This window comes from Rhinolophus sinicus, chromosome 18, assembly GCF_057876585.1.
Source record: "Rhinolophus sinicus isolate RSI-liver-muscle chromosome 18, RSI-T2T, whole genome shotgun sequence".
Taxonomy (NCBI): Eukaryota; Metazoa; Chordata; class Mammalia; order Chiroptera; family Rhinolophidae; genus Rhinolophus; species Rhinolophus sinicus.
The window spans coordinates 117,359,342-117,372,587 of record NC_142518.1 but is presented as its reverse complement, the minus strand read 5'-3'; the positions used below and the strand labels follow the sequence as shown (position 1 = coordinate 117,372,587).

General features: G+C 42.5%; 1 protein-coding gene and 1 long non-coding RNA gene across 2 annotated transcripts in view; one reads left to right on the top strand and one right to left on the bottom strand.

Moving 5' to 3' along the window:
- The window catches only part of LOC141569549 (uncharacterized), a 156,239-nt gene that overhangs the window by 21,394 nt on the left and 121,599 nt on the right, over positions 1 to 13,246 (bottom strand). The window lies entirely within an intron of this gene.
- ABCB7 (ATP binding cassette subfamily B member 7) overlaps positions 7,765 to 13,246 on the top strand; it is a 50,498-nt gene continuing 45,016 nt past the window's right edge. Inside the window, exon 1 of the mRNA XM_019747975.3 lies at positions 7,765 to 7,959. Coding sequence (XP_019603534.1) covers positions 7,792 to 7,959 — 168 coding nt within the window. The 5' untranslated portion in view covers positions 7,765 to 7,791. The remainder of the gene's footprint in view (positions 7,960 to 13,246) is intronic.

Genomic DNA, 13,246 nt, shown 5'->3' with positions numbered 1-13,246 from the left:
TCAAACATCATAGGAAAAAACTGGGGCTCCACTCCCATCAGCAAAGGCTGGGTGTGGAGCCAAGACTTCCACTCTTAGCTTACCATCCTCAAGCACATGGACATGGAGAAAAAAGTATGTGGAGGAGAAAATTAATGATATCCTAAAGTAAATGGTTAAAGAAAGCTGTCCAACAAAATTTGCCAAATGTCTCCAAATGTTGCCTACAGTAGTTAGCTGAATTCCTCAGGGTGACATCTCAACAGTTGCCTGAAGTGTCAGTACTTAGACTATGAGCTCCTCAAGGGCAAAGACCATGCATTTTACATGATCTCTCCAGTGGTTATCATAATGCATGACACATATGCATGTGTAAGGTGGGTTGTAAATGTTGGATCAATGCCCAGAATGTAGATGCTTCATCATATGAACTTAGTGTTATGCCGTTCTTCCCACCCAAGGTGTCTTGACATGAACAGAATCATTCTATGTGTCTTTTCCCGACATATCTACCATGTTTCCCCAAAAATAAGACCTAGCCAGACAATCACCTCTAATGTGTCTTTTGGAGCAAAAATTAATATAAGACCCGGTATTATATTATACCCGGTATTGTATATTATATTTATATTACATTTTATGTTATGTTACGTTACATTACATATTATACCTGGTCTTATAGTAAAATAAGACTGGGTCTTCTATGAATTTTTGCTCCAAAAGATGCATTAGAGCTGATTGTCTGGCTAGGTCTTATTTTCAGGGAAACACAGTAGTATTAATTTTTTACCTAAACCATCTGAGAATTCTCCTGAACCACAAGGTAAGGAAATCAGTAAGTCTTACCTGGTCCCTGCAACTGATTAATTGGAGAGTCTGTTATTTTTACCAACCAATAAGATATAGAAACTTTCTGATAATAGGGTGTACCCTTGCTCATTAAGAGATTTTGTCATCTGAAAGAGGAAGAATGTCTTGAATACTAGGGTTTATCTTCATATTTATTTATGATATTTGTTATGATTTGGAGTAAATTAATCTATAAATTTAGGACTACAATAAAGAACTATTGATGAAACCCACTTATCATCATCTGTTACTGATACCAATTACAAAAATATCTTCCTCATCTAAGAAAGATTCTGCACATACTTTTTGATTCTGCATATTTTTTGTTTTTGCACTTGGCCTGATACAGTACTGAAGTCACACCTCTGCATCTTCTTCTATTTCACCCTGGGGAAACAAATCCACATCTTGTGTCTATACCATGAACCCTTGCGCTCCAATTACTTCAGCTTCTCCAAGATCCATATGGGCTGCTTATCAGTCACTAATTATGTGGAGCTCCATTCAGAGGCTATTGAAATAAACTGTTTAGTAGAGGAATCAATTAGAAGGCAGAAAAGGCTCTCAAAAACTCTTAAAGCCTCAACCTCTTGTGCCACATCCAGGGTTTTATTGTGAACTATCTCCATTTTAGTAATAAAACTTTTCATGGTGGTCAATAGCTTAACCAAAAGTCTACAAGGCACAACTCATGGCTTCAAAATTATCTCTAAGATTGTCCACCAGCTCCTGAAACAGGTCCTCTCAGGCTAAGGTCACCATCTCCTAATTCTTTTTTGCACATCTTTATTTCTGTTCCTCTAGCCGAAAGTTCACTTAACCTCAATAGATTATTCTCAAACAGATGGCCAGACAGAATACACCAAAATTCGTATCTAAACTAGTAGTCCCCAAGTGTTACTCAAAACCTTAAAAAAACGAATATCCTTTCTAATGTACAGCTTCCTCTCAAAAACAAATCACTCCTCTGCAATGCAGAAAATACCATTCCATGTAATTATCACTTTTATGCTCAGTATTTCCTGGCCCCTACCTCTTATACCACAACCTCTATGTAGACTTCAGGCAATTACTCAGCCAAACTCAGTATCACCATAACCGCCCATACTCCTGATTAAAGAGAGAAGCTATTCATGGTTTGGACCATTCAAAATCACTACTTCAACATACCTGTCTCAAGGACCTTGCATATCAATAATCTGGGGAATTCTTATTGAAACATAGTCTCCGAATCATTGGTCCCAGTGAGGCCTGAGATCCCAGGTGATGCCAATGCTGGTGGTCCCTGGACCACACTTTAAGTAGTGAGATTTTAAGGGAAATAAAATAAGGCAATGTCATAGAGAGTGGCAGGAACAGGGGGTACCTTCTTTAGCTAAGGTGTACCAGAAAAGCTTCTTTAAGCAGGTGATATCTGAGTCATTAAAAAGTCTCCAGTTAAGATGTTCCAGGTGGAGGGGAAGGCAAGTGCAAAGGCACTTAGGTAGGAATAAGTTCTGGTGTTTTCTAGAAACAGGAAAGACCACTGTGGCCTTCCTGAAGTACTCAAGTGTTTCTTCCACATTTCAGGTGTAATTAAATGAAAAGAACACTGTATTTGGAGTCATAAAACCTAGGTTTGATCTTCATCCCATTAGCTCTGTGAGCTCTGTCAAGTCACAACCTGTCTCAGCCTGTTTTCTCATAAATATGGGAATATTAATAAATAATACTATCGTGCGGGGGACCCTGCTCGCTGCGCCATTTGTCATGCAAGGCGTCCGGCAGGGTCTCTGGTCCCGCTCCCCACATAAGAACGCAGGATATGGTGCGGCCAAAAAGGAACACCCACAGAGCCATAGATAGGGGAGTCATACCACTATAGCCTCGCTGGCAGCTGGGTTGGAGAAACAGGAAACAGGAGCCACACAATCCGCAACCCTCACTGCACCGCTTGCAGGCTCAGCCACCATCTTCTTGCTAGCCCCCATTCGCTGCTAAGTTAGCCATAGCAGTTATATTAGTGGCCAATGGCTCACTGTTTACAGCTGACGGCCAACTAGCCACAGCTGATGGCCATCCAATCACAGTTGATGGCCATTTACTACCTGGGCCAGCACCTTACCACATGAAGCCGAGAGCCTGGAAACTGCACTCCTGGCTCTGTCCCCACACTCCACCCCTACAGGGTCTCGCCTCACAATCTATGCAACAAGCGTCTTCCGCGAGGGGCCCTGTGCAAGGACCTTGGAGGTGAATGCAATATCCTGGACACAGCCAGGCTCTCTGGGCACAGCCAGGGTTTCTCAGGGCACTGCCACTCTCTCTGGGCACAGCCAGACTTCCTGGGCTCAGCCAGGGCTCTCAGGGCACTGCCACTCACTCTGGGCCTCTCAGGATACCCTGCTGGAACAACAGCGACTCACAGTCAAGGTGCTTACACATTCTCGATGGCGGCCGGTCAAGACACAAAAGCAAACATCTGCCAGTTCTACTACATGGTGGTATGTTCCCAAGCAAACAGTCAAGCTGTCCATTAAACTAGGGATAGAAGGCAATTCTCCATAGTCCATAGTCATTTGCCAGGGTTGTCCTGGGGGTGAGTGTGGGGGCAGAGCCCCAGAAAGTAGTTTCCAGGCTCTCGGCCTCACATAGACAGGTGCTGGCTCAGGTAGTAAATGGCCAACTGTGATTGCATGGCCATCAGCTGTGGCTAGTTGGCCGTCAGCTGTAACCAGTGAGCCATTGGCCACTAATATAACTGCTGTGGCTATGCTAGGAAGGAGAAGAGAAAGAATGGGGGCTAGCAAGAAGATGGTGGCTGGGCTGGCAAGTGTGGATGGCGGTTTGCGGACAGTGTGAATCCAGCCTCCAGTGAGAGTATAGTGCCGCCAGAGAGAATATAGTGGTATGACTCCCCTACCTATGGCTCCGTGGGTGTTCCTTTTTGGCCTCACCATATCCTGCGTTCTTGTATGGGGAGCGGGAGCAGAGACCCCGCAGGCCTCCCTGCATGACAGTGAGAGACGACCCTGACCTCACCCTCATCTCCCTCGGAGGACTCAGCAAGCGTTTCCTCCTGGGAGTACAAGTCCTGCATCAAGGTTGCCTCAGCAAGCACTTCCCAGCCCACAGGGCCACAACGACCTACGCTTTCTCCGGCCTATGCTGTTTGGGGAACCGTCCACGTCTTTCCACCCCTACACAGGGATCCAGCTCTCCGGCAGCTGTTCCTCCTGGTCTTCCTGAGACTGAGTGTTCATACACACAAACTGCTCCATCACCCTTTGGAGAGCTTTGGCCAGCATCTGTACCCTGCTAACTGCCATTTATACCCTGCTAACTGCGCCATTTGTCATGCAAGGCGTCTGGAGGGATCTCTGGTCCTGCTCCCCACATAAGAACGCAGGACATGGTGAGGCCAAAAAGGAACACCCACGGAGCCATAGATAGGGGAGTCATATCACTATATTCTCGCTGGCAGCTGGGGTGGAGACACAGGAAGCAGGAGCCACAGGATCCGCAACCCTCAATGTGCCGCTTGCAGGCTCAGCCACCCTCTTCTTGCTAGCCCCCATTTGCTGCTAGTGTAGCCATGGCAGTTATATTAGTGGCCAATGGCTCACTGGTTACAGCTGACGGCGAACTAGAAATAGCTGATGGCCAATTAGCCACAGCTGATGGCCATCCAATCACAGCTGATGGCCATTCACTACCTGAGCCAGCGCCTTTCCACGTGAGGGCGAGAGCCTGGAAACTGCACTCCTGGCTCTGTCCCCACAAATACCTAACGTCCAAGGTTGATGTATCAAATAAGGTATGAGAAAGCATTTTGTAACTTACAGAATACTACATATAGGTACAGTTATTGCTTAAATAAAGTGCTGTGATGTGATCTGTATCTGCAACAGCTATTTATAGTGGCTTTTCCTCTAATTTGTTTCAGACACTTATCTGCAGGCCAAGTTGCTGTAGTTTTCCAGCTGTGCACAATTCTCACTTGCTTCATGTTCTATTTCTGGATGCACTGGAAATTTTCTTTGGCTTATTTGGCTCATGTTTGCCCCTTGTAGCTTATATCATAGAGTAACTACTTGGGTATTCCAATGTTATTCACATTTCTTAATCAGAGGAGTTAGCTTACAATGAGTGCTATTTTAGTAAAAATATGTTGACTCCACTGAAAGACCTCACAACTGTTTTTCCAAAGCAATAATGCCTGTAGGTGATTCTAATGAAACTTCTCCAGAATCCTGAGAAATCATCAGTAGGGTCGGGTGTCTCAGAATTCTGAGGTCTTGCCTGATTTAAAATCTCATGATTTTATATGGCCTCTAGAGACTTCATTTAACTCTTGTGTTTGTAGGCAGCATATTTAGTGTAAAGAACAGTGGAAGAGCAGTCAGAATACCACCATTCTAGTTCTGACTATCATAACGTGGCCCTGATCTTCTTTATTTACTAGAAATGAGGAATAGCCCCCCCAAAACTATTATTAAGACCCAGCAAGATAATATGTATGAGAGTTTCTGAACGTATAAAAATTAAAGGTGTTGGGGCCGGCCCTGGCTCAGGCGGTTGGAGCTCCGTGCTCCTAACTCTGAAGGCTGCCAGTTCGATTCCCACATGGGCCAGTGGGCTCTCAACCACAAGGTTGCCCTTTCAACTCCTCGAGTCCCGCAAGGGATGGTGGGCAGCGCCCCCTGCAACTAAGACTGAACACGGCACTTTGAGCTGAGCTGCCGCTAAGCTCCTGGATGGCTCAGATGGTCGGAGGGCGTCCTCTCAACCACAAGGTTGCGGGTTTGACTCCTGCAAGGGATGGTGGGCTGTGCCTGCTGCACTAGCAACGGCAACTGGACCTGGAGCTGAGCCACAACTAAGACTGACAGGACAACATCTTGAAGCTGAACAGCACCCTCCACAACTGAGATTGAAAGGACAACAACTTGACTTGGAAAAAAGTCCTCGAAGTACACACTGTTCCCCAATAAAGTCCTGTTCCCCTTCACCAATAAAATCTTTTTAAAAAAATTAAAGATGTTATTTTATCACATTGTATTTGACAGTCTCTCACAAAATATATATTTTGTATGTTCCTACATTTTAAAAAAGTTAGAGCATTACTGGACAATGCCTTACCTGGGTAGAAAGATTCAGTGGTAATATTCAGCCCTACTAGAACTCATTAGAAGATTCTAGGGTTTCTCTAGTGTAGAGTGTTGGTCTCTAACAGAGTAGATGCTGAATACATATTTACCGATGATGATATAGGCATTAAAGAAAGCCATTACTGCTCTGTTAACAATAAGCCAGAAACATCCAATTACTCACTAAGTTCTGTCAATACCGTGTCCATAATATCTCAGGAACTGACTTACTGCCATGGCTGCCGCCAGGTTAAGACCATTATTTTAGGACTGACCTATCACATTAACGCCATGACTCCAATGTGGACTGTGCCTCCAGTCCACACTTCCCACTGAAGCCAGAGTGGTTTAATGGACATACAGATTTGATCACATTACTTTCATGATTAAAACCCTTTACTGGCTCCAGGATCAAGTGTTAACTTCTTAGAACAAAATACATGGATGAAATAGACGGCCGAAATACACGGCCCTTCACCATCAGGCTTCTGCTTACCCAGGCTCATCTCCGACTACTCTGCCAGACAGTCCCTTAACTCTTCAACCCTCAATTCTTCAGCCTGGAAAGGTTTTCTTATGCCTTCTGGCTTTTAGCTCGCAATTTCATTTTTAAAAAAATTTTATTGGGGAACAGTGTGTTTCTCCAGGGCCCATCAGCTCCAAGTTGTTGTCCTTCAATCTAGTTGTGGAGGGTGCAGCATGCTTGCTTGCGCTCTAACCAACTGAGCCATCAGGCCACCAGCCATTTCATTTATATGGAATTCCCTTCAACCTCTACAGTGGAAAACATCATTATTATTTAAATAACTCCGCAAAGGCATCCTCTTCCCTGGAAACCTGGAGTGTAATAGGACTTTTGAAACAAAGTAAAGCTAACTGCCTGGGCCATGAATATTCTTTGTCCTCAGGGAGCCTCTACAAAAGGAGTTCATAATTTGCATCTTGTGTGACAGGTTTGAGTATGCAGCAATGAATATAAAATTGCAACTGCATTACTGTCTCCAGGGTTTCAAGTAACATTTACACTTGGAAATGCTGTTTCCCTGATAACCGTAAACATATTTCAACATCTTTTTGTTTGATGATAGTGGTGACAAAAGAATCTAAACCCGCCTTTAAACATGGACTTTACATACATTTTCACTTTACTATCTGTCGGCCAATGCATCTGTTTTGAAATAATTAAGGGCACTGCGGAAACCAAAGGGCAGAGCTAGAGAGGCAAATTAGCAGAGTAAAGCTGTGTGCGTGTAAAACTGTCTTCACAAGAAGCAGACCAAAGGAAAAGTGCCCCAGGATTTGGGCGAAAGAGATCAGCCAAGTAAGAGCGCTTACAAGAGGGAGAGTGAATCTCTCGGCTGCAGCGTCCTTCCAGGGCAAGTTAACATTTGTCGTTTCCTGTACACAAAGTTTTAATGCACAGGAGATAAGAATGTGCGGAGGGAAAATGCAGAGTGGTGTGTGGCACTGAGTTGGAGGCGGTAAGAGAAGAGTGAAGTGATGGACAAGATAAGGTTTCCAGATTTAGCAAATGCAATATTTGAGACATACTGAAAAATGAGGCATTGTTTATCCAAATTTAAGTTTAACCGCTCATACTGCATTTTACCTGGCCAATCTAGAAGAGAGAAAGGCGATATCACTGTGATGTTCCAGGTTGTGTAAGAAAAACACTCAAAGGCCCGCCCTAGAAGTAGTGGAAGCTTCAGAAAGGCTGTTTCCGGTCTTGGGCTCTGGAGAAACAAGGAGGAGGGGTGAGAGGCTTAAGGCCGCCGAGTGCGGTCCGCCAACATCCCATAATCCTCCGCTCTCGGTTCCTCTTTCCTCGCTGAAGATGGCGCTGCTCACGATACATACCTGGCGCTGGGCAGCGGCGGCAGCTGCTTTGGAAAAGCGCCTGCACGTCGCCATTCTGATCCGGCCTCTGGTCTCCGTGAGCGGATCAGGTCCGCAATGGAGGTCACGTCAGCTCGTTGTCTCGGGAACTACTCGAACCTGCCAGGTGAGATCCCTTTCACATACAAGAGTGAGGTGAAGGGCGAGGGGACCTGTGGGGAAAACGCTGCACTCATGACCTCGGGTCAGAGAAAGCCCCGAGAGGAAAGGTTGTAAGGGCTAACTGGAACAGCAGTAGCTGAAGGAAACTATGGGTAGTAATTTGAGGAAGAGGTGAAAAAGACCTTTGGGGGTACAGCCGATGGGAACGGGACGAGAGGAACCGGACCGAGGGGACGTGCAGAATTTAGTGTTTTCTCTCCGTTGAAGAGATGGGGTCGACACCATTCCCATAGTGCTTACCTTTGTAAATGCAAGGAAAAGAGGGCCGCTCTCCAGAGTTGGTTAGAAATGGAATTTGGGACCAGTTTTCTCGGTTCAGATTTCACTCAGTCGGAAGTAGCAATTGGGACCGCACTGTGAGATGACAGCAAGCTGCGTATGAACAAGCGGCAAATTGAGTTGGCAGCAACGTTAAGTTTCTTGCTGACAGGGCTCTTTCACTGGCGAAAACCGTTAATTATCTTTCTCTCCAAAACAGACCTTCCTAAATTCGTATGTAAACACGATTGTCCTTTGATCTGAAAATAGTGTTCTTCTGTGTACACAGGTCACTTTCAAAGCCACAAAGCTACTACTTATCTTTATCTGATGAATGTAGCTATGTTTAAAGTGCCTCTAAATATTTGTGTCCATTGTTATCTCTCAAGAACATTCTCTTTTATTGTTTGTACTTTCCCTACTCCAGTGTATCTTTTTCTTTCCTGTGTATCACCAGAATGTTTAAATGTCACCACTTACTCATGAGTATCACTAAAGTATTGTCAATTTTGTGTAAAAAAACCCAGCCTTTTCAAATTTTGATTCTTCGTCAACAAGTATTTAATGGCTACCCGGTCCATAGAACTGTGCTACCGTGTTTCCCCGAAAATAAGACTTCACCGGAAAATAAGCCCTAGCATGATTTTTCGGGATGACGTCACCTCAACATAAGCCCTAATGCATCTTTTGGAGCAAAAATTAATAGAAGACCCAGTCTTATTTTCGGGGAAACACGGTACATAATGCAGTACAAAAAGAAACATACAGTAGTGCCTTCAAGATGGGTCAGTTTAGTGAAGGAGATGGGATCTATGCATTACAAGAGAAACTGAAAAACAAGGTAGGTTAAATATCAAATGATTAGTATGAACAATAAGGACTGTAGACATTCAGAGGAAATAGTGATAATTTAGAATCAGATTATAGAGAGGATCTCATGCTGGTGTTAGAACTGGGGAGAACATTCCAAGCGTGGAGAATACGGAATGACACTGAGCCTGTGGAATGCATTCCTTCAGTAATTAATTAACACCTTCACAGCAGTGAACAGAAGAAAATATTGGCCTGTCTTTAAACAGTTTAAAATCTAGTAGGGGAAATAGATTAAGTAAACAGGCGATAATGATAGTATAGGAGTGCAGTGATGGGGAAGGTACAGAGTCCTGGAAGAATATACATGACTTGACGTGGGGAAATTGCCTTGAGTGCCTGATACCTAAGCTAGGACCTGAAACAGGAGAAGTTGGCTAGTTAAAGAGAGAATAATAGCATGTGCAAAGGACCACGGGTAAGAGAGACAAGGCATGGACCTTTTGTAGGACTGCATATGGTTTAAACTAGTGAGGAGTTCAAGATAGGAAGTGGCCAGTCTGGATCATGTTATTAAGGTTTTTACAAACTTGATAATTGCAAGTTTTTAACACGTCATCTCCTGGGAACCAGTCTTATTCTGTAGTCCTGTTGTAAGCCAAATGAAGTTATGGTAAAATTTGTAGGACTTTGTCAGGCCTGAAGAATGACGGGGAAGAGTAGTCATTAGGAGCTTCAGGGCACGTTATGGCCGTAAGATACTAACTTTCTCTTTTTGGTAACACTGTCCCCACAACTTCCTGCACTCTCTCCTCTACATCCTACCGTTTCCTTTGGTTATCATTTCCCTAGTGTGAAAAACAAGGGAAGGATGTAACCTTTGATTTTCACTTCTTAAAGCCATGCAACTCTTGCCATCTTTTGGAAAAATGTGGATTTAACAGGGAGATGAAGGAATGCTTATAACGCTTTTAAAGTAGAACCTGATAATAGTGTGAGGCACAGTCAAATTAATTAGTGACTCGTGATTAAGATTACAAAATAAATACTGAATGCATGCTTTTAGGACAATCAGTATGTAGCATAATATTTTAGAGCTGAAAGAAACCTTAGTGCAGTGTTATGAAATCATATTAGTGGGTTGGATCAGCACTTTTTCCAATTTTAGTATATGTGCTGCTGAAACGAGCACAGGATCAGCACTTTTTCAAAGATGAAATTCAGTAGAATAGGAAAGAAAATATAAGTGCTTTATATATATTAAGGGAAGTATTGTTTTATGTACTTTTGTTTTACACACACATATGTGATTACTGAGATGCATTGTAAAGTGTGTTTTCACACAGCATTATGCCCTACATCTGTGTTGTGCAGTGTGGTAGTCAGTAGCTTCATGTGGCCATTTACATTAAAATTAAATTAAACATTTCATTTCTCAGTTGCATTAGCACATTTCAAGGGCTGAATAGCTACCATGTTTCCCTGAAAATAAGACCTAGCCGGACAATCAGCTCTAATGCGTCTTTTGGAGCAAACATTAATATGAGATCCGGTCTTATTTTACTATAAGACTGGGTATAATATGACATAATATAATATAGTATAATATAATATAATACTAGGTCTTATATTAATTTTTGGGGAAACATGGTACATAGATATGGAATGTGTCCATCATTACAGAAAGTTCTGTTGAACAGCACTGCTCTAGAGAATGTCATCTCTGGCCCTTCTAATTTTGCAGATGAGGAAACTAAGTCCTAGTATAGAAAAATGACAATCTTTAAGGTCATTCATTCATTTATTGCCTTCTGTGTGTGTGAGGCATTTATATAAGGGTAAATAAGACTCTAGCAGACACCAGGCACCCAATAAATGTTTGTTGAATTGTAAAGATACTTATCTCAAGACCTTACATGTAAAAGTGTTTCTTAAAATTGGAAGATTTTTGTGTGATAAGATTTAAATTGTAATGATTTATTATACAGTTGCCTCTTTACTACATTAGTTAATATTAAAAGGACTTATGAATTTTGAATGATAGAATTTTGGGTAAATTTCATTAATACTTAAATGGTAGAAAGTGGGGCATCATATGGTTAATCCACAGAGTCCTTGATTCTTGATCCTGGTATTGATCATACACTTTCTTCATTTGTTTTCTTAAACATTTTTGTTGAGATTAATTCACATACCATACAAGTCACTCATTTAAAGTGTGCAGTTCAATGGATTTTAGTATATTCAGTGATGCGTACCACCGTTACCATGCTCAGTTTTCATTTTCATTACCTCAAAAAGAAATGTTACCACTTTGGCTATCACCTCCCACCCCCCTCCCCTGCCTGCCCTAAGCAACCACAAATCTATGTTCAGTCCCTGTAGATTTGTCCATTCTGGACATTTCACATAAATGGAATTATACAGTATGCAGTCTTTTGAGACTGGCTTCTTTCACTTAGCATTATGTTTTCAAGGATCATTCACGTTGGGCATGTAATAAGTGTCGTACTTTTTCACTGTTGTATACTATTCCATGAGACAGATATACAAGATTTTATGCATACCTCAGTTGATGGATGTATGGGATGTCTCCATCTTTTAGCTGTTATGAATAATGCAGCAATAAACATTCATGTGCAAGTTTTGTATGGACACAAGTTTTCATTTCTCTTGGGTGTATAGCTAGGAGTAGAATTTCTGGGTCATATGGTAATTCTATGTTTAATTATTTAAGTAAGGAGCTGCCAGACTTGTTTTCAAAGTGACTACACCATTTTACATTACCATAAGAAGTGTATGAGGGGGTGGCCGGTTAGCTCAGTTGGTTACAGTGTGTTGCTGGTAGCACCATGGTTGCTGGTTTGATCCCCGCATGGGCCACTGTGAGCTGTACCCTTCTTAAAGAAAAAAAGAAAGAAAGAAAGAAAAAAGAAGTGTATGAGGATTCCAACTTCTCCACATCCTTGCCAGTAGTTGTTGTCTGACTTTTTTATTATAGCCCTCCTCATGTGTGGGAGGAGGTATCTCACTGTGGTTTTAGTTTGCTTTCCCAGATGACTAATGATGGTGAGCATCTATCCATGCACTTATTGGCCTTCTGTGTATCTTCTTTGGAGAAGTTTATTCAGGTCGTTTGCCCATTATTTAATTGGGTTATCGGTCTTTTATTATTGAGGTGTGAGAGTTTGTTATACGTACATTCTAGATTGAAGTCCCTTGTTAGATATATGATTTGCAAATATTTTCTCTCACTCTGTTGGTTATTTTTTTACTTTCTAGATAATGGCTTTTCAGACATAATTTTTTTTCATTTTGAAGAAGTTAAATTTATCTATTTTTTTTCTTTTGTTGGTCATACTTTTGGTGTTATAACTAAGAATCCATTGCCAAATATGAGGTCATGAAAATTTACCCGTATGTTTTCCTGAAAGGATTTTATAACTTAATTCTACTGAGATATCAAAATATTACTCTTGTATAGCTGTAGTTCCTTTTCTCCACTTTGTTTTGTGTGTATGTGTGTGTGTGTGTGTGTGTGTGTGTTGTCATCCAGGGTCTCTGGTCCCGCTCTCCGCATAAGAACGTAGGACATGGTGAGGCCAAAAAGGAACACCCACGGAGCCATAGATAGGGGAGTCATACCACTATATTCTCACTGGCGGCTGGGTTGGAGACACAGGAAGTAGGATCCACACGATCTGCAACCTGCCATCCGATCTGCAACCTGCCATCCGCTTCTCTGCCAACCAACCAACCCCACTTGCTAATTGCAATCCGCTGTGCTAGCTGCAATCCGCACTTGGTAGCTCAGCCACCATCCGCTGCTAGTGTAGCCATGGCAGTTATATTAGTGGCCAATGGCTCACTAGTTACAGCTGATGGCCAAATAGCCACAGTTGATGGCCCTCTACTACCTGATCCAGCACCTTTCCCTGTGAGGGCAAGAGCCTGGAAACTGCACTCCTGGCTCTGTCCCCCCATGTGTGTATCTCAATCATCTATAAACATTGCCATCCTAACAGTACATTGTCATAGTTATTACTTTATATAATTTTATGAGTTTTAAAGAAGCTGAGAGAAGAAAGGAAGGCCAGTAAATATTTATGGCTTTTGTTATATTAGCCATCATATTTATCATTTCTGATTGTCTTCCTTTGTTC